At 40.4% G+C, this 24,773-nt stretch overlaps 2 protein-coding genes across 2 annotated transcripts; one reads left to right on the top strand and one right to left on the bottom strand.

Moving 5' to 3' along the window:
- On the top strand, positions 1 to 8,009 carry ctr9 (CTR9 component of Paf1/RNA polymerase II complex). Its single transcript, XM_004543156.6, has 23 exons — positions 1 to 176; positions 1,426 to 1,524; positions 1,867 to 2,106; positions 2,194 to 2,311; positions 2,393 to 2,482; positions 2,799 to 3,055; positions 3,158 to 3,265; positions 3,347 to 3,583; positions 3,693 to 3,911; positions 4,116 to 4,299; positions 4,387 to 4,475; positions 4,569 to 4,754; positions 4,961 to 5,048; positions 5,138 to 5,286; positions 5,373 to 5,489; positions 5,573 to 5,718; positions 5,803 to 5,874; positions 6,234 to 6,369; positions 6,503 to 6,658; positions 6,751 to 6,893; positions 6,982 to 7,078; positions 7,193 to 7,305; positions 7,396 to 8,009. The coding sequence occupies exons 1-23, from the start codon at positions 132 to 134 to the stop codon at positions 7,781 to 7,783; spliced, it is 3,477 nt and encodes a 1,158-aa protein (XP_004543213.1). The 5' UTR covers positions 1 to 131; the 3' UTR covers positions 7,784 to 8,009.
- A 1,931-nt stretch (positions 8,010 to 9,940) lies between these two features.
- On the bottom strand, positions 9,941 to 17,267 carry eif4g2a (eukaryotic translation initiation factor 4, gamma 2a). Its single transcript, XM_023154690.3, has 21 exons — positions 17,246 to 17,267; positions 16,906 to 17,020; positions 16,741 to 16,797; positions 15,249 to 15,374; positions 14,996 to 15,098; positions 14,783 to 14,914; positions 14,635 to 14,701; positions 14,353 to 14,504; positions 14,135 to 14,245; positions 13,844 to 14,026; positions 13,580 to 13,721; positions 13,279 to 13,496; positions 13,092 to 13,199; positions 12,897 to 12,989; positions 12,711 to 12,806; positions 12,392 to 12,607; positions 12,017 to 12,275; positions 11,664 to 11,868; positions 11,327 to 11,535; positions 11,123 to 11,244; positions 9,941 to 11,013 (listed from the first exon to the last, which is right to left on the bottom strand). The coding sequence occupies exons 1-21, from the start codon at positions 17,265 to 17,267 to the stop codon at positions 10,948 to 10,950; spliced, it is 2,802 nt and encodes a 933-aa protein (XP_023010458.3). The 3' UTR covers positions 9,941 to 10,947.
- Between the last annotated feature and the right edge of the window lie 7,506 nt (positions 17,268 to 24,773).

Here is a 24,773-nt window from a genome sequence, read left to right as displayed (position 1 = left end):
TGCGCCATCCGTGTGTTTCGGAAGCATGAATTAGCTACTAGCAGACAACGGGTGGAAGAAATTGTATTTTTATTTTTACAATTTTTTTTTAGATAAATCTAGCTTCGGGTCGTTTTGGTTATTCTTTCAAGATGTCTCGAGGCTCTATCGAGATCCCTTTACGGGACACAGATGAGGTAAATCTTTCCGTGAACCTGTTTTCACTAAGAGGATCTAGCTGTGCTGTTAGCCGCTTAAGCTAACTGCGGATAGCCTGAGCTGATGTTGTGTACCTGCTTACAGAGTGGCATTGTAACGAAAGCCTGGTGTATTTGTTTGCAATCTGGAGTTTAAACATAGTGACATTTTAATACTTGTCAGCTGTTCCAACTCCTTAAATATGCGTTCGGCGCCTGTGCAAAGCTTACTTATCGCGATGTTTTGTCGTCGCCGTTCTCAGTGATGCAGTAAACATTAAATTCTACTGAGGTGTTTTCTATTTAATTTAAGAGCCTGATAAGCGTTGTGGTATTTCAACACATCACCGAATTTGTGACAGATGTGTTGTAGTTGCAGGCAGTCGGTTGCATTAGTGTTTAGGCTACGTTAGGAGTGGACCAAGTATTAGAAACATATGCCAGTAATAGTCAGTATAACCAACACATTTATTGAACCTTGTAAGCATTTGCAGCAGCAAAGTTTTTCTATTAAACTGTGTAGGTCAAGTGAAATCTACCTAAGAAACTGACGTTGAAGAATTAAATGCAAAATGTTTTTTTTGTTAAACATATTTTGTTAAAATAGAAAATATGCAAGAGAGAAGATGGAAACCATTTTTTAAAGTAAAAATATAAGTACACACTTAATGTAAAATTAAAATCAAATATTCCAAAATTAAAGCAACACTATGTACAGTACAGAGTTATAAAGTCTGATGGCCACAGGTAGGCATGGTTATCAATCTCTGGGTTCTGTGCATAGAGGATGGCACTGACCAGCACAGACTCATAAAAAATTGGGAGCATCATCCCATAAGTATTAAAGTTCATTCATTAGACAGTAAATACAAGTTTGATTCTCCTTGTAGAGGACTTCTGTGTTTTAATCAGTGTAAACACCGAGGTATTTGAAATCCCCCATCGTCTCCACACAGACCCCATGGATGGAAATGGGGGTCGCTGGAGTTCTTGGCCTATTCATGCCCACCACCCGTTCCTTAGTCTTTGCTACATTAGGATGCAGGTGGTTTTCTTGCAGTGCGTAACAAAGTTTCCAGTTTCTAATTCATAACACTCTGAATTGATACATGTGTCAGGATTTACACTACTATTACAATAAAATAATATAATGCACATATAATCTGCATAGATATGTTTTTCCACTGGCAACACCATGCATGCTGAGATACTTACTGTAATAACATACATACATATCTGTGTTTTCCAGGTCATCGAGCTCGACTTCGACCAACTTCCTGAAGGAGATGAGGTCATCAGTATCTTGAAGCAGGAGCACACGCAGCTGCACATTTGGATTGCTCTGGCGGTGAGTCGATACATCGGCCCTAGACTTCATGGTTGTTGTTCTACAAATAATGATTAAGCTCTTTTTTCAGTTTATCCCAAACGTCAGTGTGACAGCTCGAAGTATTTTGTTTTCTCAACCCAAAATACAAAGATGTGACAGAGAAGCAAAATCGCACATTTGAGAACCAGAAAATTTCAATAAGTGAATTTTAAACAGTAAATTTCTTGTCAATCAGGTAGTTCTTAGATTCAGATTAATTACTGCATCAACTGTGTGTATAAATGTTAATTTGATGAAACGTGTACAAACAATGTGAAATTCCAATCGAGTGTGACAGTTTTCCTTCTATTTCTTCTTAAGTTGGAGTACTACAAACAGGGCAAAACAGAAGACTTTGTAAAGCTTTTAGAGGCAGCACGTATTGATGGAAACCTCGACTACAGAGACCACGAAAAAGACCAGATGACCTGTCTGGACACACTGGCAGCTTACTATGTCCAGCAAGCACGTAAAGAGAAAAACAAAGATGCCAAGAAAGAGCTCATCACACAGGCTACGCTCCTGTATACTATGGCAGACAAGATCATCATGTATGATCAGGTAGGAAAAAAAGTAGCATAGCAGGTGATAAATGAGGTTATGTTTCTTGCATTTCAAGTAAATTGAACATACTGTTGTCTCGATCAGAACCATTTGTTGGGAAGAGCCTGTTTCTGCCTGCTGGAAGGAGACAAGATGGACCAGGCCGATGCTCAGTTCCACTTTGTCCTCAACCAGTCCACTAATAACATCCCTGCTTTGCTTGGTAACTTGAATATGAAACAGCGTAGGACTGAAATGCACTACACTGATTGACTGAAGTAATAACAATGTTGTTGTTAAACAGGTAAGGCTTGCATCTCCTTCAATAAAAAGGATTACAGAGGAGCATTGGCATACTACAAAAAGGCTCTGCGTACAAACCCCGGCTGCCCAGGTAAACCAATAACATGTTATGTCTTTAAACAGTCCCCGCATGCCTGTATTTAATTTATTATTGTTGTTGTCATGATCATCAATATTATGATGAAAATATTATTGTTGCAGCAGCAACAAGAGCCAGCATGTTCATGTTTTATGTGGCAAAGATATGTAGGTAATGAGCCACTTCATTGTTAACTTACAAATACAATTTATGAACAGAAGATCCTTGATTTTAAAAACACAGGACCGCAGATAATATATTTGCCCTTCACTCATATTGGTTCTAAAACGAATGTTCCCAACTTGTTCTTTGTCTTGTTTTTGTGTAGCTGAGGTGAGGCTGGGGATGGGCCACTGTTTCGTCAAGCTCAACAAACTGGAGAAGGCTCGTTTGGCTTTCGGTCGAGCCCTGGAGCTTAATTCAAAGTGTGTGGGAGCGCTCGTTGGTTTGGCTGTTTTAGAGCTCAACAACAAAGAGGCAGACTCCATCAAGAACGGAGTGCAGCTCCTTTCGCGGGCCTACACCATCGACCCCAGCAACCCCATGGTGCTCAACCACCTCGCCAACCACTTCTTCTTCAAAAAGGTAATCACGGCTGTGTTGTTGAAATGCGGTGAAAATATAAGTTTTAGCCTTTCGCTGTTATTAACTGTTCTTCGTGCCTATGTGCTTTCTGCTTCCTCTCAGGACTACAGTAAAGTGCAGCATCTCGCTCTGCACGCTTTCCACAACACCGAAGTTGAGGCCATGCAGGCTGAGAGCTGCTATCAGTTAGCTCGCTCGTTTCACGTGCAGGTACGATCCCAACCAGCCGCGTGCAAGCTTGTTATTGTTTACTGAGATCGCCATTCATATCTGTGCTTTCTTCTTCCACAGGAGGACTACGACCAGGCGTTTCAGTATTATTACCAAGCCACTCAGTTTGCCTCGTCCACCTTTGTGCTGCCGTTCTTCGGCCTGGGGCAGATGTATGTATATCGAAGAGACAAAGAAAATGCAGCGCAGTGCTTTGAAAAGGTTTTAAAGGCTTACCCCAACAACTATGAGACTATGAAAATCCTTGGGTCTCTCTATGCAACATCTGACGATCAGGAAAAAAGAGACATTGCAAAAGTGTGTATTCTCATGTCACTTATCTCATAGCTTGGAAAATTGTGCCAGACATATTTTGATAAATATGCTTAATGGTTACTGGATATATTCCACTGTTTTTGTTTCATAGGGGCACTTGAAGAAAGTAACAGAGCAGTACCCAGATGATGTGGAGGCGTGGATTGAGCTGGCACAAATTCTGGAGCAGACAGACATCCAAGGAGCGCTGTCCGCTTACGGCACAGCTACGCGCATCCTGCAGGAGAAGGTGCAGGCCGACGTTCCCCCCGAGATTCTCAACAACCTGGGGGCTCTGCACTTCAGACTGGGCAACCTAGGGGAAGCCAAGGTAGCTAATAATATACCATAAATGCAGTTTAACCTGAGAGCTCCTGAACTAAGTATAGCTTCATTTAGTTGGGAATTTATTCAGTTAATATGGAACTGCAGAATATTACTGGATGCCTGTGGTATTTACTGATCATCGAGTGTACATAACTCTGTATAAATAGTAGAGCTAATTCAAGACGGGGTCATGTCTTGTTCCCACCAGAAATATTTTCTAGCTTCTCTGGAGCGAGCCAAAGCCGAAGGAGAGCATGACGAGCATTACTACAATGCCATTTCTGTCACCACCTCCTACAATCTGGCCCGTCTGTACGAGGCTATGTGTGAATTCCACGAAGCCGAGAAACTCTACAAAAACATCCTCAGAGAACATCCCAACTATGTGGATTGTAAGCATGCATCGATAAAACATGAGCCTATGAAAAAACAAACAAACAACAAGTTTCCACTCTGTGATTGTTTATTTTGGCCTGCAGGTTATTTGCGTCTTGGAGCGATGGCTCGGGACAAAGGAAACTTCTATGAAGCCTCCGACTGGTTCAAAGAAGCTCTTCAGATTAATCAGGTACAGCCTGGTGTTAAATGTCATCGATAGACAAAGTCTGCTGCAAAAACTCTTTTTTTTTTCTTTTTCCATTAAGTGATATTTGTTCTGCAGGATCACCCGGATGCCTGGTCCCTGATAGGAAATCTTCACCTGGCCAAACAGGAGTGGGGTCCAGGTCAAAAGAAGTTTGAACGTATTCTCAAGCAGCCGTCCACGCAGAACGACACCTACTCCATGCTGGCTCTGGGTAATGTGTGGTTACAGACGCTGCACCAGCCCACCAGAGACCGTGAAAAGGTACGTGGAAACCTGCTGTCGGGACACCGATTGAATATTTAACTGTGTGAGAGAGCTTAAAGAACACTTGTAAAACAGCATAGCAGTTCACTGAATGCTATTGCTAAATAAACACAGGCAGCTGGTTAGCATAGTTGTTACAAAGTTCAGCTATGTGCAGGCACTTGAGTAAAACATGTGCTCGCTGGTGATAAATGTCTCGGCAGGAAAAGAGACACCAAGATCGAGCCCTGGCAATCTACAAGCAAGTCCTGCGAAATGATGCCAAGAACCTCTATGCCGCCAATGGCATCGGTCAGCCACTCTTCAGTCTCTCTTGTCTTTTTTATCTGTTCTGCTGTGTGTGTTTTGCATTAAGTATATGCATATATTTTTATGTCTAGGTGCTGTCCTTGCCCACAAGGGCTACTTCAGAGAGGCGCGAGATGTTTTCGCGCAGGTGAGGGAGGCCACAGCCGAAATCAGTGATGTGTGGCTAAATCTGGCTCACATCTACGTGGAGCAGAAGCAGTACATCAGCGCCGTGCAGATGGTAAACGCCTCACTTGTGTTAAACTGTTACAGTTTTTGTCTTTCCTTTGCTTTTTCCATTTAAGTTTTTTTCTCTCTGTCTGACAGTACGAGAACTGCCTGAAGAAGTTTTACAAATATCAGAACACAGAGGTGCTGCTTTACCTCGCACGTGCGCTCTTCAAATGTGGCAAACTGCAAGAGTGCAAACAGATGCTCCTGAAGGTAAAATGAAATCAGAGGCTTATGCTTCATTCTGCAGTGTGGGGGGAAGTGTAACTCTGTCTTTCTGATGTTCCTACATCAAGGCCCGTCACGTGGCGCCCAATGACACAGTGCTGATGTTTAATGTGGCCCTGGTGCTTCAGAGACTGGCCACCCTTGTGCTTAAAGATGAGAAGAGCAACTTGAAGGCTGTGCTCAGTGCTGTCAAAGAGCTGGAACTGGCTCACAGGTAATGATTTGATTTATGTTCCCACCTCCCTGTCTCTTCCTCTGGCCGTCCTTTACTAATCCTGCAGTGTCATCTCCCTCACAGGTACTTCAGCTACCTCAGCAAGGCTGGAGACAAGATGAGGTTTGACCTCGCTCTCGCTGCTTCTGAGGCCAGGTCAGTCTGAGTTGTTTCACAGTTCAAAATATTCCTTATTTAGTTTATACTGATCCTGGGTCAGTGCAACCTTTTAGTTCATCCACAGATTGTTTTAGCTTCTTTCTGAACCCCAGTCTTCTGATTGGCTGCCCCTCATAAAACAGCAGGTTTGTGGGGTTGTGGTGTGGATCTGGTTCCCACTGACATCATACAGACCCAAGAGTAGAAAGACCAGTTTGAAATGGAGTGTGATGATTTGGCAGTACTTCTATCAGTCTTTAATTTAATGAGCTTTTTTTTTGGGGGGGGGGGGGGGGTGCTGTGTTTGGTGTCTTTTGTAACATAATTTGGAATATTGGTGTGTTTTGGGAATGCAGGCAGTGCTCTGACTTGCTGAGTCAAGCTCAGTACCATGTAGCTAGAGCCAGAAAGCAGGACGAGGAGGAGAAAGAGCTTCGAGCCAAACAAGAGCAGGAGAGAGACCTGCTGCGCCAACAGCTGATAAAGGAACAGGTACCTTTTTTTTTTTTTTTTAAGTAATCACCATGATGCGTTTCATTTTGCCCATAATGTCTGACTGTGATTCATTTTTTAAATAAACTAATCAGTCATCTGTTGGGTTGTCTCAATAACTAACTTTCTTTAGGAGGAAAAGAGGAACAGAGAAGTGGAGGAGCAGAAGAAGCTTTTGGAGCAGAGAGCTTTGTATGTGGAAAAGACCAAGAACCTGCTGACCTTTGCAGAGGGATCAAAGGAAATGCCCAAAGAAAAGAAGAAGGGCAGCAGTGGTGGAGGAGGACGTGTGAGTGTTAATACGGCTAAACCCAGCAGCGAGCTCTAAACTGCACTTAATGCATTGTGGTTAACACTTTTTCTTTTGTTTTTCTCTCCAAGCGTAAGAAAGGAGGCGACATGGACGATTTTGTTAATGACGAGTCTGACGAGGACCTGCCGTTGAAGAAGAAGAAGAAGAGAAAGGCCAGTAGCAGCGAACAGGAGGAGGATGAGAAGGGAGAGAGGAAGAAGAAGAAGAGGAGGTAAGTGTTCTGCAGTGAATGCAAAATGTTGTTTAGTCTGACTGCAGAGCACAACATTTAGATTCTGGGATTCAATTTTGTGTTGCAGACCTGCTAAAGGAGGAGAAGATGACAGCGATGAGGAAGGAACATCACGACCCAAGAAGCAGCGTAAACCCAAAGAAGGACGCAAGAAGATCGAGAAGGTCCGCTTTAGTCATTATTTGCTGTTTTTCTCTGTCTCAATTAGTTTTCAGAATTTACAAAATCAGTTTTCAGCTCCAGTTTCTCTTATAATTGTAACATCTTTCTCATTTCAGTCTCAGCCTGAGCGTCTGCCTCCGTCTCTTAAAGGAAAGATCAAATCTAAGGCTATCATTTCGTCTTCTGAGTCCTCCTCAGATGAGGATGGACTGAAAATAGCAGAAGACAGGTAAAAGCTTAATGTGAGATTTTTACAGTATTACGAAGCCTTGAAAACATTATTTGACACAAACCTCATGGCGCTCTTTCTCCCATCCAGACATCAAAGAGACAGTGGTTCGGGATCTGACGATGAAGTCGGCCACAGGAAGCGCATTGCATCTGACAGCGACTCCGACGGTGGCCGTAACCGCTCCGGTAGTGAGGCAGGCAGCCCTCGGCGCTCCGCCGGCTCTGACGACGACGAATCTGGCAGCGACCGTCCAGTGAAGAAGAGAAGGGTGCAGAGGCAGTCTGACTCTGAACAGTCGGACAATGAGAGCAAGAGGAGTCGGTCGGGATCAGATGATGAATCTAGGGCTGGATCACCCGCTCCGGCATCGGACCGAGGATCTGAAGCGGGATCGGACAACGAGGGCTCCCCACGCCGCTCTGACAATGGCTCCGAGCAGGAGGCCTCCAACAACGAAGATGATGACAGTGATTAACTCTTCACATCACCCAGACTCGTGTAACGCTGAGAAAACTCTTAAACATCTGCATTTTTGTTTGAAATAAAAGCAGAATTTCTGTCCGTATGAGAATTTTTTTTGCGCATAGCGTTTTGGTCACATCTTACTGGGAATTTCTTTTCTTGATGTTTTGTTAAAATTTGCTAAAATGTGTAAAGAAAAAAAAAGTTAAATAAAAAAACCCCAAAAAATTTGTTGCTTATTTTGTACAGATGTTTATTTGCCTTTGAAAAGTACCGGTAAGGTGTGCAGGGGCTGTAAACCACAGTAGAGCATTAAAAAAGGTGTCCTATACTTGTGCTCGACAGCAGGGGCATCGTGATGTGATCAAACACCTGCTGAGTTAAATCAGGTCGACACATCACTGTAATTGTTGACTGCTATGCCTGGTTACGCTGATGTTCAATAAGACTACTATTCATTCATACTAACAATGGGTTCATACCACATCTTTTCATCTCTATTTCCTCCACAGTCATAATTTGTCATGCAAGTACAGGTATATTTATATTTATGTTTTACATTTTTGGTAAGGTGGTGTTGATAAAATACTGAGAGAAACACTTGATTTAACATTGTTTTTACTTGTGTATGAAGACAAATCACTAAAACTATAGACAAACATGTAGCAAGTACGTAAAAGTCATAACAATTCAACCTGCAGTAAGCACCATCTGCTTTGTTAGGTACAGCCGTTCAACTCACACAACTATCCAATCAGCCAATCACGTGGCAGGAAGCTCATTTAGGCTTGTAGATGTAGTCAAGACAACCCACTGAAGTTCAAATTGAGCATGAAAATGGAGAACAAAAGTGATTTAAGTGACTTTGAATGTAACATGGTTGTTGGTGTCAGTATTTCAGAAACTGACGGGATTTTCTCACTCAACCATCTCGAGGGTTTAAAGAGAATGCCCCCCCCCAAAAAAAGGACACATGCAATGAATGAGTGATGGTTCTCTGCTTTGTTGATATCTGAGAGATCAGGATTTTTTTGAGGCAGCTGTGATTCAAAGTACCTGTTACAAGCAAAGTAAACATAAAGTCATCACTGAAAACACAACATGTCATGTCTTAATGGCCACAGCAGTACAAGACAACAGTGGGTGCCACTCTTGAACAGGAAACTGAGGCTAAAATTCCCACAAGCTCACCAAAATTACACAATAAAAGGTTGGAAAAATATTGCCTGCTGTGATTAGTCTCCACTTCAGCTACATTGCTACATGATGGGGTCAGAATTTGGTGTAAACATAAAAGCATGGATACATCCTGTCTTGTATCAATGGTTAAGGCTTCTGAGGGTGTGTGATAGTTTGTTTGGGCCCCTTAGTACCAACTAAACACTGTTTAAACACCACAGCCTTTGTATGGTGGCTGACCATGCCCATTCCTGTAGGACCACATTGTACCCACATACCTGCTTCTAGCAGGATAATGTGTCATATCACAAACCTCAAATCCTTTTAAACATGACAATGAATCCACTTTATTCAAATGGCCTCAACAATCACCAGATCTCAGACCAATGGGGCACATTTGAGATGTGGTAGGAGATTCATATCACATATGCAGCATCTGTGTGATGCCATCATGTCAACATGGATCAGAATCTGAAGCATGTTTTCAGCAGCTTGTTCAATCTATGCTATAATTTTAATAAACTGAAGGTGTATGTTTCTAAATCAAGGACACTGCCTCTCACCTACCTACTCCATGATGTGCTGGTCAGTCAAAGGCACATGTTCAGTAAGACAGATTACCCAAATGCACCACTGAATAACACAGGGAACCATTACCTGCTGTGGCTCTCTGTACAATTCCTCCATCTATTAGTACAAGTATACACACTGCAGTAGATGTGTAGGGTGTTAAGGGTGTACATCTTCTACAGAGAAAACGGCAGCATGAGAGGGGCACCTCAATTTCAACTTTATATTGCAATTTTATGTAGTGTAATATACACTACAATAGTCACTTCATAGTGTCATAGTTTCATAACTATGTTCTTGTGATCAGCGTGCTTTGTGGCCTAAACCTGAGAAGTCACAGCTTTTTAGGAGGACATACCATTTTTCAAGTCTTATGACTTTGGCTGGGGAGGTGGAAAAAGGACACAGCAGGACAAAGCCATCAACTGTTAAACTTTATTCAAGGTTGATCTGTAGTTGTACACTCGACTTCTAGCACACAATGTTACAACACTCCAGAAGAAGAGTACACAAACAGTACATTCTTGGTAATTTCATGAAGATAAAAAGACCGTTTAAGAACTTGACAAATATGGCAGATGGACAAAATTTCCACAAGTGACAAACAACCGTAGCAAAGGAAACCAAGCTTTGGCTGTCTCAATGTCAAAACCCGAGACATTCAAGTATAGTCCGAGAAACAGAGGTATATCCTTATAAATTAAAAAAGAAAACAAAAGGCCACACAGATTCATTCCTGACAGCACAACTTGTTTCATACATAAAAAACCCCCTCTCGATTCATTAAACTACAAGGCGGTAACTGAAATCACACCGTGCAAGTAAAACAGGCCTCACCCAGGTTAAGAAATGGTCGATTTCTAAGCATTAGTCTCATTATAATCATGGCAGACAACAACGTCATGATCACGTTTAACAAATCAAGGGAAGTTAAATTTTTACTATTGCAACGACTCATGATGTTTAAGCAAAGTGCATTTAAAAACTGATTAGCAAATGTAGATTAAAGGAGAAAGCCTCTTTGCAATGCGAGCTCCCTCTTTTGTAAACAGTTTTTAAATAATTGCGACAGCACTTGGTGACTCCTACCAGATGTAAAAAGGTGACAAAAATGGGTCAAGTTCTGGGTGCTGGTGCATTTTCCTGCTAAATACTGTCTACTCTTAAACCCAAGTTGATTGAAGTGTATAAAACATCTGCTGTAGGACATCAAAGAGAACAGTATAGAAACTTGGAGCATAAATAAGATTTGTGATGCTGGCAGAACAATCTCATTGTGAAATGAACTGTAACAGTGGTTACAAGAAGAGCGTGAAAGACAGGAGGAAAAAAAACAAAACAAAAAAGATGGAAAAATAAGGAGGGAAAAAAAAAAAAAAAAACCCAAAACAAGTCTGCATCTGATAAGACATGGCTTTGGCCTATTCCTCAGTACTCTTCATCCTCTGACTCCTCCTCTTCTGCAGTCTCCAGCCAGGTCAGCCACTGATTCACCTGCACCAGAACAACAATACAGCCACTGAAGTGTTTCATTTACAAATAGGCACAATGGTGTCAATGGAGGCAGTCCACACAAAGCCATACTTCAATGGCTGCACATTACCTGAAATAATGCTTTTCCTTTCCCTGGATACTCTTGGGTGAGATCTTCTTTCCATGAAAGGAAGGCTTCCTCTTCAATTATTTCCATGTCATAAAAGTTCACATAGTAGCGTAGCAGCATGCCTAATTGGAAAAAGGAAAATAAGTTAGCAACCAGCTTTATTTAAGGTTATGTTTTATTGTAACTGCACATGCATGCACGCACCTTTAGGGAACCTCTTGGCATTGCAGTGCACCTGCAGGGCATACAGTGCACTGACTTGCAGCTCAATGTGATCGTGAAGAAACTTTTGCAACACCGGCTTGAAAGAGAGCAGGAGCTGCTTCTCTTCCTCCAGCTGGTCCTTACTGGGCGATGCATGCTGCTCTTCATCATCGTCAGGGTTGCTCTCGTAAGCAATGTACTGCAAGAAACTGGAGGACCAGAAGACCAACACACGTTAAAGCACTTGACCGAAAACCACAAAAATACAGTGGCTGATGGCATGTGCTTGCTTCATCAATGCAGACCGAGTCACTATAAATACTGTCCACTGCTGTACCTGGTCATGAGAATGTTGACAAAGCCTCTGTCGGTGTGAAGTTTTGGAGAGATGTTGTCTTTGATCCACTTGTAGATTGACTGCGGAGAAGGATCCACTTTGATCTGCTTCAGCAGCTCCTTTTCCAACTTCATCAGTGGGAACAAAAAGCTGAGGCCTTTACCCTCCAGAATCTCCAGCATCCGGTCCTTGTTCTGGTCAATTTCTATGGGAGCATAATTACTAGTCAGTAATGGGGAAGAAGAGAAAAAAAACAAAAAGAACCCACACACCAATTCTTCCTCCTAAAGAGAAAAGAAAACCAAATGACACTGAATTTAAAACCAGTGTGGCCAGTGTGTCCTTTCACCTACCAGGCAGCATCTTCTGCATGTTGACCTTGCTCTGCTGGAAAAGGTCAGTCAGCCACTCACGGTCTTTCAGTTTCACCAGTTGCTGCAGACAGAGCAGGAAGAGTGGGAAATGTGTGCCATTCTCCAGCTGATGGGCCAAGTCTGCAATGCTGACCAGATCAGCAATGATCGCTCGTGCTGCAAACTGAGCCAGGTACGACTTCACCAGTGGGATTTCTTCCTCAATCTTGGGACACTGGTCCAGAACACCCAGGAAGGCCTGTTTGAAAATGTGCGGCAGGCACAAGGTTAATATGGTGTATTTGATTACACTGTCAATTTAAAAAAAAAAACAAAAAAAAAAAAAAAAAAAAACAAAACTTTAATGAAACTTGCCTGCAATATGTTGTCACCAGTGACGAGGCCCTCTGTGCAGAGGGTGTGAATCAGAGTGCTTGCATGTTCCTTATCTTCATCTGAACGATCGAGTGAGCAGACTATGATCTTGTTCAGCATCTCTGACAAGAAGTGTTTGGGGGCCTTCATCTCTTTCACAGCACTCACTGCATCGTTAACATTTTTGTTGTTTAGGTAGTCTGTGAGTAGTGTCTCCTTTAAAGATGAGGGGGGAATAAATAAAAAATATCAGGCTATGAAGGCCCCATATATAACACATTACTTAGGAAGTCATGGGTAAAGCTTTGAACAAACTTACCGTCATTTTGCACAACTCTTCCTTTGTGGGAGGAGCCTTTTTGTTAGACTTTGCAGGTTTTTCCTGAATTGGAGGAGGATTGGCTTTAAGACCAAGCTGTAGGGCCACAAAAAGAAAACTTAGCATGCATTTCCTGAAACTGCCCCATCAGCTCTGCTCACATGTTTTAAGTCTATTGTCTGTTACCTGTCCAACTGGAGAAGGCATCATTGTCTGTGGCGGCAGCTTTGGCACTTGGTTTTTATTCATAATGAAGGACTGTGCTGGCCTCAGACTGATCTGGAATGACGGAGTATTAATGCATCAGATTAACCACAATTTATTATCACATAATCATGTGCAACAATGACACTAACAAACCATCAATGTAAGCAGCTGTACCTCATCTGCATTGACTTTCCCCTTCTTGCTGAACCTTGGAGCCATATCCTTTGACTGCATCTGGACTGAGTGATTCTGTTTATGGTTGAAAACTGGTGAATTTCTCCCCTTTGAAAAGTTTAAAAACAGAATGAGTATTGCACTGACCATCTCAGATTAAAACAAACAGAGCTGAACTATAATGTACCTGGTTTGGTTTTATGAACGGCTTGCTTTCATTTTCATATGGCTGGTGTGACCCATTGCTGTTTCCACTGTGGCCATTAAAGAGTGGGCTGCTACGGTGACGACCCATGGTTGGTGAGTAGTGGTCCTGAATTACCCCTGGAGCACTGCCGCGGTGGCGACCCATGGTTGGGGAATAGTGGTCCTGAATTACCCCTGGGCCTGTGCCGATGCCACTTCCTACACAACATAAGACAGAGCCTTTAGAGACTGAAATCGCTGCATGAGTTACACTTCAAAGAAAGCAGCATGACTCTACATACCAGGCATTTGTCCAAACATGTCGGCCAGCCCACCAAGAGTCTCCCTATCATACTTGATCTTTCCTGGAAGGAAGGAGGAACTGTCCATGAAGAAGTCATTCCTTATTGAATCACTTGAAGGTGGAATAAAAACGCCCAAATCCTACAAAGCACAGAAAAAGTCAGGATCCAAGGATACACCGATTGTGGGCTACATTAGTCATCCAGCAAATCAGATCAATCCTCATCAGCCTGTGATAAACTGAAAGGATATGGTCAACTAACCTTTACTGCATCTTGACGAACTTGGGTAATAGTCTTTGGTCCATTGTCAACATAAGCTTTCCGAGGCACCCAGTTGTTGTGTCGCAGCTCCACCGTGTTCTGCAGCAGGAAGCGAATCCGTGCAGGCAGATCATTGCTGTTGGTTAAGGATTGCATGCGAGCAAAGTACTGGTCCATCAAAGACTGTAAGCGAGAGAAAGTAAAAATAATTAAAAAAAAAAAAAAGTTATTGAACAACCAAGGACTTCAAGACAAGACTCATCTTTTTCAGTTTAATTTCCACACACTCACCTTTGCCTTTTCATGATCAAGTTTAGGACCAACTGTTTTCATTATCTGACAGAGGCATTCCAAATCTTCACCAATATCCTTAAGTGGGACTCTCTTCTTCTTCTCCAACAGCTTAAAGAACAAAATAATTAAACAATTGTTAATTTCTTACACCACAGGAATGAAAACTGGATTTTTGATAAAACCATCCCATGTACTTGCGCTTTATTAGAACTTACTGTTTTAATGCACTTGTGGAGAATAGATTCATGGATGAGGTTGAGTTTGCCCAGTTCACCGATGAATTTGATGTTGCCCAGCATCTTGATCTTTGCAATTGCACGCTGTTCCTCCTCCTCAGAGGTGAGTGGGCTGTCATGTTTGTCGAAGTCTACAGTGGATTGAAGAAGAAAGAAGAAGAAGAAGAAGAAAAAAAAAAGTTTAAATAACAGCTCTCAAAAAAATCCTTGACCAAATTCCCATTTTGTAACAGTCCACAGTTACAAATGCAAGTTACTCACGGTCAACATTCCTGGCACGATTCTCAAACTCATCTTGAAGCTTAGAAATCAGAAGCCTTCGGAAGGTCTGCAAGACAGAAGTCATTCAAAATCCAGACAGAAGATACTCAACAGGAGTACAGAGTACATTTGAATGCTTAAAACTTACACTATTCTGCTTTTGTGTTGCCTGACTTTCTGTTGTTGGGGCTTCAAAGTTTGGTGCATCTTCTGCCAAGCGTAGACATAGTTGAGCGTACAACTGGCTATACTTGGGCTCTTCGAGGGCTTTGTCAACAATCTTGAGAAACACAAAAACGCATCAAGATCCCATTTTTAAATATTCTATGAATAGGAGAACAGCAGTTAGGAAAATACTCACCAACAAGATGATTCCTTTTAAGACAACTTTTGAATCTACACCCACATTGAGGAGCTCCAGGCATAGTTTGTCAAACTTCTCAGGAGTCAGCTTATTAAGTATGCTGAAGGCGAAAGAAACGTTTGTATTAAAAATCTTAAATGATAATACAGCACAAACAGCAGCCTTCAACATCCATATTAAAATGACATTTAAACAATACAAATTACAGTTTACGTAAAATAAGTACAAATCCGATTAAAGGGAAACGTACCCTCTCACTTTTCTGAAGATTGCATCATTTTGCCCTTTCTCGTTGGAGGAGCTGGCATCTCGTCTAGTGCTTCGAGAAGGTACCCATCTCTGAACGCTAGAACCTGGGGTTTTCCCCAGGAACTCGCTATAATCAACAAAGACAGCAAAGGTTATCAGGGAAATGGTCTTGTCTTGCTGATATTTAGCCCGGATTTGGTTACACAGACAACATAGTTAAGAGTCTCACTTTTAGCCAGGAATGACAAATATTGTGCTCCTACTTGAAGTTTGCGTGACTTATTATAAAACAAGTTATGGTACAAGTCAGACCGCTTCAATTCACATGCTGCTGGTTCAGTGTTGCCAGTGTCATAACGTTCACACTGGCAACACTGAACCAACTTGTAAAACTGCTGTGACAGAAGGCTTTGAAATTCCAAGATTAGGACTTTATTTAGATTCTTTAACCTAAACAAAAGGAAGCTACTGTCCTACCAGGGTACTGAGTCATATCCTTACATTTTTAGCCATTTTCTTTTCAGCTTCACTAAACCAACTGCAATTTGTTTCAACATGAATATGGCAGTGAAAGTTACACTCTGTTCAACTGTTTTAGTAACATTAGAGGGAAGCTACTGGAGTTTCTTGTAAACAATGATCTATTTCTACAAGTAGTTTAAACCAGCCTCAACTGGTCTTCTCCCTGCCAGTTCTGCTCCCCACCCCCCACACTTCAGGAGGCAAACAACACACTGAATCAGGCTGGGTTCAACTGAGCCACAGTCACCACCACCTGCTATGATTGTTTCTCGCTTAAGTAACTGCAAACAAATCATGTTTATTCAGATTGTCTTATCTACAAAAAAGCAAAAGAAAAGCCCACACATCCAGTTATTGCATATTTTTGACAATTTCACCATGTGATAGTACACAGCTACAAAGTGCAGACAAAAGACTGCAAAGTTCAGCATAGTACTGATAAACCACAGCTGAACAACCATCCTGGAACACCCAGTTTTGTAGTTAGATTACAAGGGCTCGATTCTGCCACATATAATACTTGCATTTTACTCATGTTGTTACACATGAAAAGACCTAAAGCATGAAGTCTAACCAGACAGTCATACTTTACTCAGGTTTATGCGTTTTTGAAGTTGATCACTAGTAGGTTACAGCAGTTGGCAGTTTGATAATTTGTGTTCTCAGTTCATTTTCACTGTCAGTGCACATTTCAATTTAGCATTTGTTTAGAAGTTGTCAACTGTGTGTTCTTTTTTCCCTTTTTTAAATATTAGTTTAGGGTCACTTTTGAAAAAAAGACAATATAACAATTGGGGAGTATTTGTCAAGGGTAAGATGTCAGACTGATGACTGACACGTCCATTTATGAAATTTCAGTTTTGAGTATAACAGGTGAAACACTAATTGTGATTCTTGTAAACATCTGTATGTGGATGATGTGATGACTAATGTGTTACATGTATAATAAAGTTAAAAAAAACAACAATCACCTGTTGCCGACAGTTTTGGGATAGTGCTGAGGTGCACCCCCACCTCCTCCCCCTACACTGTGATACAAAAAGAGGAAAAATGTTTTTTAACTTAACATTTTGGGAACTATGTGAGAGGTGCTTGGGTGTAAATGGAGCCAGACATGGTGGAGTAATGTTGAATACCTGAAACGAGAAGGACCTCCTGGTGCGACGACACTCTCCACTTTGGCGGCTTGACAAAGAATATCTGAAAAGAATTGAGTCCTGGGAGTAGGGGGGGGGGGGGGCAAAGAGCTACCTGGAAGTCAAGACACAGCAGCATATTAGCCAAGACCTAACGTGTATGTGTATGACACCTAACGTGTCATACACAAACAAGGCCACAGTAGCACATCTGACTGTTATGAAGACACATGCAAACACAAGACAATAATACCCAACGTACTCTTTCGCTTTTGGTTTCCGTTTAGTACGTTTCAGGGAACTTGCGAAGGTACATCAACGCTAACACGTGTCCCCTTACCAGTAATGTGGAAGCAGAGCATGCTAGCGTTGCGTAACTGGAACATTTCCTAGCACAACAAGCTACTGAGAAGTCAACGCCCGGTTTTCCATTATCTATGTTTATTCAAATTACCTTTTGAAACTAGAATATTGCATGGAGATCTATAAATCAGCTAGAATAAACGTAATCCTAATAACAATTGGCATCGTCACAGGAAACGCTTTGTGAAAGTAGGACAAATCTATAATTTTAACTCCACCGACAGCGGATAAAAACATATTTGTTAGTACACGTTTAGTTACCCGTTTTCTAGCATTCCCCACGAATGTTTGAGATTCCACCGCTACCAAAAACCCCAGCACGCTGGTAAAGAGTCTTTTGTTTAACCAAAACTCATGTTTAATATGTCAACCAAACTGTCACGAACTTATACATTTTTTAATAATTAGAAAATTCTTCACCCTAGTCAAGCTGGAAAATCCTAACAGTGGGATTGATGAGGCCTTTGTTTAGAAACCGGATGTCCACGCACCGACATTTTGGTTTTGTTCTGTAGGCCGCCGGTAAGCTATGAGCTAACAAGCTGTAAACAACTCAAAGCCTTCAGTCTGGCCATAAACCCCATACCTCACAACTTATTCGATGCTGACCAGGCGAATCAACGCCAAAGAAGACATATCTAACTTGATATTTTGCCGCCGCCCCAAATTCTTATCCACCATCACCAACTAAAGCGAACTTTCTAGTAGACCGGCTAACCTTAGCCAGGCCAAACAAAAAAAAAAAACCCGCAAGATCTTACCTTTACAAAAGGAACGTCAGCTTAATTGTTTTCTTGTCAACCAAGAGATAAAAAATAAAATCAAGAAAGAAACGAGAGCTCAAAATTAGTTTTTAACCTATAAGGGTTATGCAATGTCGCCCTCAAGAACACGACGGCTTGGCTCTGTTAGCTACTTGCTACGGCGAAGGAAAGAGCGACGGCTGTATAGGTACGTCATATGAACTCTGCTATTTGAATGGGATGGCTCTGACGTCATCACCCACGCCCTGCCGACGGTCACATGTTGCGTTTCGCAATTCAGTTTCACCCCACCCGCTAGGCAGGTTTGTTTTTCTTTTCAACGTCGGGAGACATACAAGAACAAAATCTGACCACTATTTAAGAATCACGTCAGGCCACATCACTCACTTTTTCTCGTGTTAGGGACTACTTTCTGTCACAGAGTAGAAAAGCTTCAAACCAAGCACAAACTAAAAGAATTACGCAAGCGGTCGAACTTTTTGTCTCATTAAGTAACCATCATGAGGTACAGTAAGTAAATAAACCTTTGCTATCAAATGCATTTGGCTCTGGTTTATCTGCTAGGTTTTTATTTACATATTATTTCATCTGCCTTTTTCCAATCTTTTCAATCTTCGTTTAAAATTATGAAATAATGTGGTGACATTTCAGACTGTAATAAAATTGAGTTAACTGACCTTAATATGACATTGATTTGTATTTCTATTTTGCCTTTTGATTTTATATTTTAATTCATTCAGTGGTTTAAAGTGGATACAAATATTAATATTATATTATCAAAACTAACCTTTTTTAAATTGTACTGGTTCATACATTTGACATGTTAGATTTTCCACTTCACTCTTTTGACTGCTTAATTACATATGTTTTCATTGAACATCTCACATTTTCCAGTCATATTTATAAGATGATGTTTTGCTTGTATCCACTCTATATTTTTTTTTGTTATTCTGAATAGGTGGAGATTGGCATGTATAAGGAAAGAGATGTCAATGAAGGCTAGATGTATTGTAACTTTACTCATGGAACTACACTAACTCCATTAGTGAAACTTAAATCTAGGGCTCTCTTTTCCAAACACACAGTCAGCCACAGAAGTTGCTGGGTTTTCAGTCTTTTTACTCAAAATGTTGCAGGAAAAAGATTAATTCAATTTTTATATATAACACCAAATCAAAACAACAGTTGCCTCAAGGCATTTTATATTGTAAGATAAAGACTCAATAATACGGAGAAAACAGAGAAAACCCCAACAATCAGATGACCCCCTATGAGCAAGTGCTTTGGTGTCAGTGGGAAGGAAAAACTCCCTTTTAACAGCAAGAAACCTCTGGCAGAACCAGGCTCAGGGAGGGGCAGTCATCTGCTGCGACTGGTTGGCGGTGAGGGGAAAAAGACAGAGCAAAGACATTTATTAATGCGTGTTCTGATACTTTCCAATCAGCCATATTGATACCCAAGTGCAACTAGCCAGAGATGTTTAAATCTGTTACGATTAAAACATTTATATTTAGTGGTTTAAAACTCTGCCAAATCACACATAACAAAGCTACCTGCTATGGCAAGAGAGCAGCTGCAAGTAGCCCAATATCTCCACAGGTACTGGATATAAAGTATTTGTATGAAGTTGCCACAGATATGAATACTTTTGAGAGGATTTTCAGTGAATTCCAGTGATTTTCAGTTTGCTGAGCATGCCAAAGTTAAAACACTCATCAAATATATCCCTAAAATTTGATGTGGCTATTCTAAAAGAAGAATCATATTGTTTCAGCAGTCACTAGACTTCCCCTGAAGCATACTGGCACAAAATAACATCCTCTTCTCTCTCTGTTCATCTCTTCAGAACAGCATTTGTACAGACAAACTCTTTTTTTCTGGCAGTGTATTAACAAAGATCTCTCACTTTGTCTGCTCAGTATTTCTTGACAACTTTGTTAGCTAATGGACGCGAAGGTCTGGAGTGTGATGTTAATAAGAAGTTATGTGGATTGTTTGTATGATATTGCCTCACTGGCCTAGCTAGATGAGTCACTTCCTCCACGTACCAGTAAATGACTACAGAGCAAGACTGTACAGGTAACGCCCCTTTGTGCTCAGATTAATCTGTGCTTCCCATTGTACACAATAAGGGCAGTTCTAATCTTTCCTGGTATGATGATGGAAGCAGTTCCGATAAGAAAAAAATATAATGAAAAGTAAGTGTTTTCCTAGAACTCACAGGTTTTTCCTTTAAGGAGCTTTAATGTACAGACAGTTTAGATCTATGTTTAACCAGCTGAAAGTGTGAACCAGTGCTTTTTTGCTGACTTGCAATTAGACTTGCACATCCAGACTGTCAGGAAAATTTTGTTTTTTTAAATACATGTTTGGCTATTGAATTTTAAAAAATAGTCACAGTGAGGAAGAAACCCTGGTGATTAGAGTGCAAAAAGTTTAACGTGTTTATGAGCAGTTTGTGTAATGAGGGATGTTTCCTTTCTTTGACTAATTAAAAACACGAGGGGATACGTAGTTTCTCACATTACAAATGGCAAAATAAAAAGTAGGAAATGATAATGTTGAACTATTTCCCGATATAGATGCAGCTGAAAAAAAGTTGATCTTAATTTGGGATTATTTAGCAGCCAGTTTGCAAATGGGTTGTTTATTCAGCTGTACCGTATGTAAATGTAATCACAGAGTGACATTTATCAGATCTGTTGTTGCAGGCATTTGTAGTGACACACACTGATTAATCCCATCGCTTGTGAAGATGTGTGTTTCACCATGTTTATTTTATCATTTGTCATAATAGTCAAGGAAGCTTTAAAGTTCTTTCTGTGCCTGTAATCATGTGCTTCTTCACCTCCGAGGGGCATCAATCATTCATCAAAAGCAAATTGAAACCAGTTGTCTCACAGTAAACACAGTAAACAGTTAATTAAGCCCAGTGTGCCAATAAGGTGAGAAAAGGCTGGTCCAGTTCCAGTCTGAGCTGGCTTGAAGTTAGTTATCACTGCACCAAAAATATGTAGAATACCAACTTTATCGGGGACATTCATTTATGTTGTAAGTATTCAGTATGACTATTCCTAATTAAGAGCGAGAAAATATATAAATAAGTTACTAACAAAAAAACAGACATAAAAGTTGATGAAGCTTACCCCCTATATTTAACCGATCTATAACTACATAGGGGCAGTGTGCGTTTCTGAGACTCAGGGGTAATTGCAGGATTACTTAGTCCTAAACTGTGTCATGCCTTTAGGTTGGCAGGAAACTCACTGTTAACAGAGCCAGTTATTTCAAATTATAAGGTGAGATATTATTACTTATTATTGAAAATGTTGGTGTTGACAAACAACAATATAAATTTGAATTACATAGTAGATGGGTCTGCTTTTCTGTTAGGAGAACTCCAGAACAGCTGCTGAGTGGATCAGGCAGATGATATTGCTTATTACTCCAAATTTCAGTAAACTCCAATTTGTTTACTAAATCTAATTTAAAATAATATTGATAATATATATGATATTTTTTTTATAATACATTTTTAATTTATAATTTAAAATCTAATTTGATCAAATAATTTCAAATTCATATTTTCTTTTTACACATTAATGAAAAAAAATTCAACCTTGAACATCAATCAGCTCCTCTGGAGTGACACCTCACAGTGACTGTACATGCTTCGAAGTTCCTTTGAGTGAAACCTCTTTTTAACTCGACTGAGCGGCAGTTTTAATTATGGACATGAACAAAAACAGATGTGTCCTCATTGTGTCAATACGTCCCAAACTCTGCCCCAAAGTACATTGAACTGACTCATGCTCATAGATCTACTGTCAGGTCGAAAATAACTTGAGCCAGAACAGGAATCTAGTTCTGTGGAAAACTAAGTCGACTCTTGCTGCTTCCATAGGAATCAACGGGGTAAATAGCAGCTGGGTGCTGATAATTAAATAACCTTGATTAACTGATTAGCAAGTGTTACCACCTCTATTAAAGCAGAAGTTTTAGCAGTTTGCTTTTCTTTTCTTTTCTAGTTCAGATGTGTGTTAACACAATACCACTGTCTTCCCAGAAGGGAACATTGCAACAAATTCAGCCCAGGGTCATGGTGCAATGTTCAGAGAAACTGCAGAAAACCCAAGAGCTACATCTCAGAGTCTATTAGAAACTATCATTATCACTATTAGAAAAAGACTGAACAAGAATGGTTTGTTTGTAATGGTTACCTGGAGAAAGTCTCTGCTCTCTAAACCTGGCAGCACAGCTGAAATTTGCAAAGCTGCATCTAAACAAACTGCAAGACTGCTGGAACGATGTCCTTTGAACAGATGACACAAATGTGAAGACTTTTGATTATAATACAAAAAATGTTCTTTGCTGAAAACCAAACACAACATATCTGCACAAGCACGGTGGTGGAGGGGGGATGATTTTGGGTTGTTTTGGAGCCTCTGGACCTAGGCACCTGACACTTAGTTGACCATGAAGTAAAGTAATTAAGTGATTAAATGTGAAAAAACTAAAGCTTGGCTGAAACTGGATCATGCAGCAGGACAATGATCCCAAACACAAGCAAATCTAAAATCTAATGGCTGAAAAAGAGAACGATCAAAGTGCTGCAATGACCCAGTCAACGCCCGGACCTCACCTCGATTTCGACTCGATTGAAATGCTGTGATGGGAGCTTAAGAGGATCTTTAAGGGAAACAAATGCCTGCAAACCTCAGTGAACCAAAGGAATGCGAAGTAGAGTAGGCCAAAATTCCTCTACAATGATGTGAGAGACGGATAAAGACTTACAGAAAATCATTCAAGCTCTTGCTGTTAAAGGTGGTTCTACAACCTGTTGCGCTATTAACATGTTTAGTTATAAAGGACACCCGCATTTAGACTTATTCATGAGCATAATATCCAGAAGTCTGCGGATGTGTTTCATAGTTTTTCCTAACAAGCTGTTGACAGTTAAACGTCTTCATGATTAACATGCTGATTCACATGCTTCTCCTCTCGGTGGAAATGCTCTTTCTCTTTCCTCCTTGTAAAAAGATTTTTGACGTTAGTTTTAATTCAAAATTCACAGTTAAAAAAAATAATCCTACACATACAAACGAATAGTTCACTCTAACATGTGCTCCAGCTAGACATTAAATCTGAGCCAAACTGTGTCCATCGCTCTCCTTTTAAATCCTGTTTGATAAATTTTATCCAGATCAGTCACTCTGAATAAAACAGCAGCTTTGCGCTCAGGAAACAAACAACATTTGCTTATCTTGTGCAGAATATTACGTTACGACGTTAGGTTATACCGAGCAGCAGCTGCCCATGTTAAACTGTGACTATTGCCAGATAAGATGACATGGCCTGACATTCAACAGCGAATTACAAGAAATCTCTCTCATGGTTTAAAACGAGAGAAACTGTTTTCATTCAAAGCTCGAACATTATTACAAGAAGGACATTATGAATTTCATTTTAACCATCACAGGGGACTTGAAACCACAGGGAGAGACTTATTAAAGATAATTGAAGCTGTCCCTCAGAAAAACATGCATGACAGTGTGTCTCCATTTTTCCCACCTAAGATGAGAAAATAATTTATGAAGGACTGCAAGATCTGAATATATGACTCATGAAAACTTGCAGCTGATTTACACTTAATGCTCGATACATTATGAAGCCAGTAGATGGTGCAACAGAGGTTTGTAGAAATCTTTCTATTGTTCAAACAGAAGGCATCAGTCGTGCTCATTGCACTGAGTGCAAACTGACCGACTTAAAATTTCTCGTGAGAATTAAAATGGAGTTTATTTTTATTTTTATAGAAAATGTAAAAAGGTTTATTTATTATTTCTATGATTCAGTTTCAATAATACTGCAGAATGCAAACAGAGAAATTATTGAAAACCCCCAAATCAAAATCATCTTATGGTACTTGTTGAGGACCTACCTTAGTTTCTAAATCTTTTACTAAATGACTAACAGTAAACGTAAAAGAAGTCTTACAAACATGCTGATATTGGCCTGTGATGTACCAAACAGCTCAGGTTTTGACCTTAACATCATCATAGCCTGTTGTTTAGGACTCGCAGTAGAAGGTTCCTGAAGGTCAAACACCTGAATATGTGTTGTTCTTTAGAAGAAACACTGACAAGTTGAAATGAAGACTGATTCCTTGTGTAATTTTTAATGTAAATGCATGTTCATACTTAGATTCAATGTAATCAGAAATATCCCAAAAAGTTTCCTGTAGTAAAGTACTACACACATTTTGAATGACAAAAACATTATAAATATTTAAGTATTACTCACAGGAACCCTCAGATGAGCAATAATCGGATGTCGAGAAGTCTACTGATATGGGGCTGCATGTATGTACTACATAGATCTGGACCTTAAATACATGCCATAACCCTTTTTGTCTCCTTGCATCGTCTACTTTTACTGTCACTATTAAACATGATTAACACATAATCTTAAAAAAGATGTCATGTAGCCTATTTCTTTTTGAAGAAAATATATGTTATGATTATTTTAAGCTGGACCTGCAGTAGTTTCAAAGGTTTTAGTAGCTAGTAGTGCCATGGAGAATATTTATTAAAATGCATTATATACATTATGATAGGTTTATAATGCTTGGAAATTAACTGGGAGACAGGAAAAAAACACCCCTATATATGCTGACATGTCTGTGAATGTGTCCAGCTGCTTTAAGATGTAAATTTGCATTTATTCAGATTTCCTTGCCTT

Source organism: Maylandia zebra, linkage group LG1, assembly GCF_041146795.1.
Source record: "Maylandia zebra isolate NMK-2024a linkage group LG1, Mzebra_GT3a, whole genome shotgun sequence".
In the NCBI taxonomy this organism is placed as follows: Eukaryota; Metazoa; Chordata; class Actinopteri; order Cichliformes; family Cichlidae; genus Maylandia; species Maylandia zebra.
Note: the sequence above shows the minus strand (reverse complement) of the source record. Positions and strands in the feature narration are given on the sequence as shown.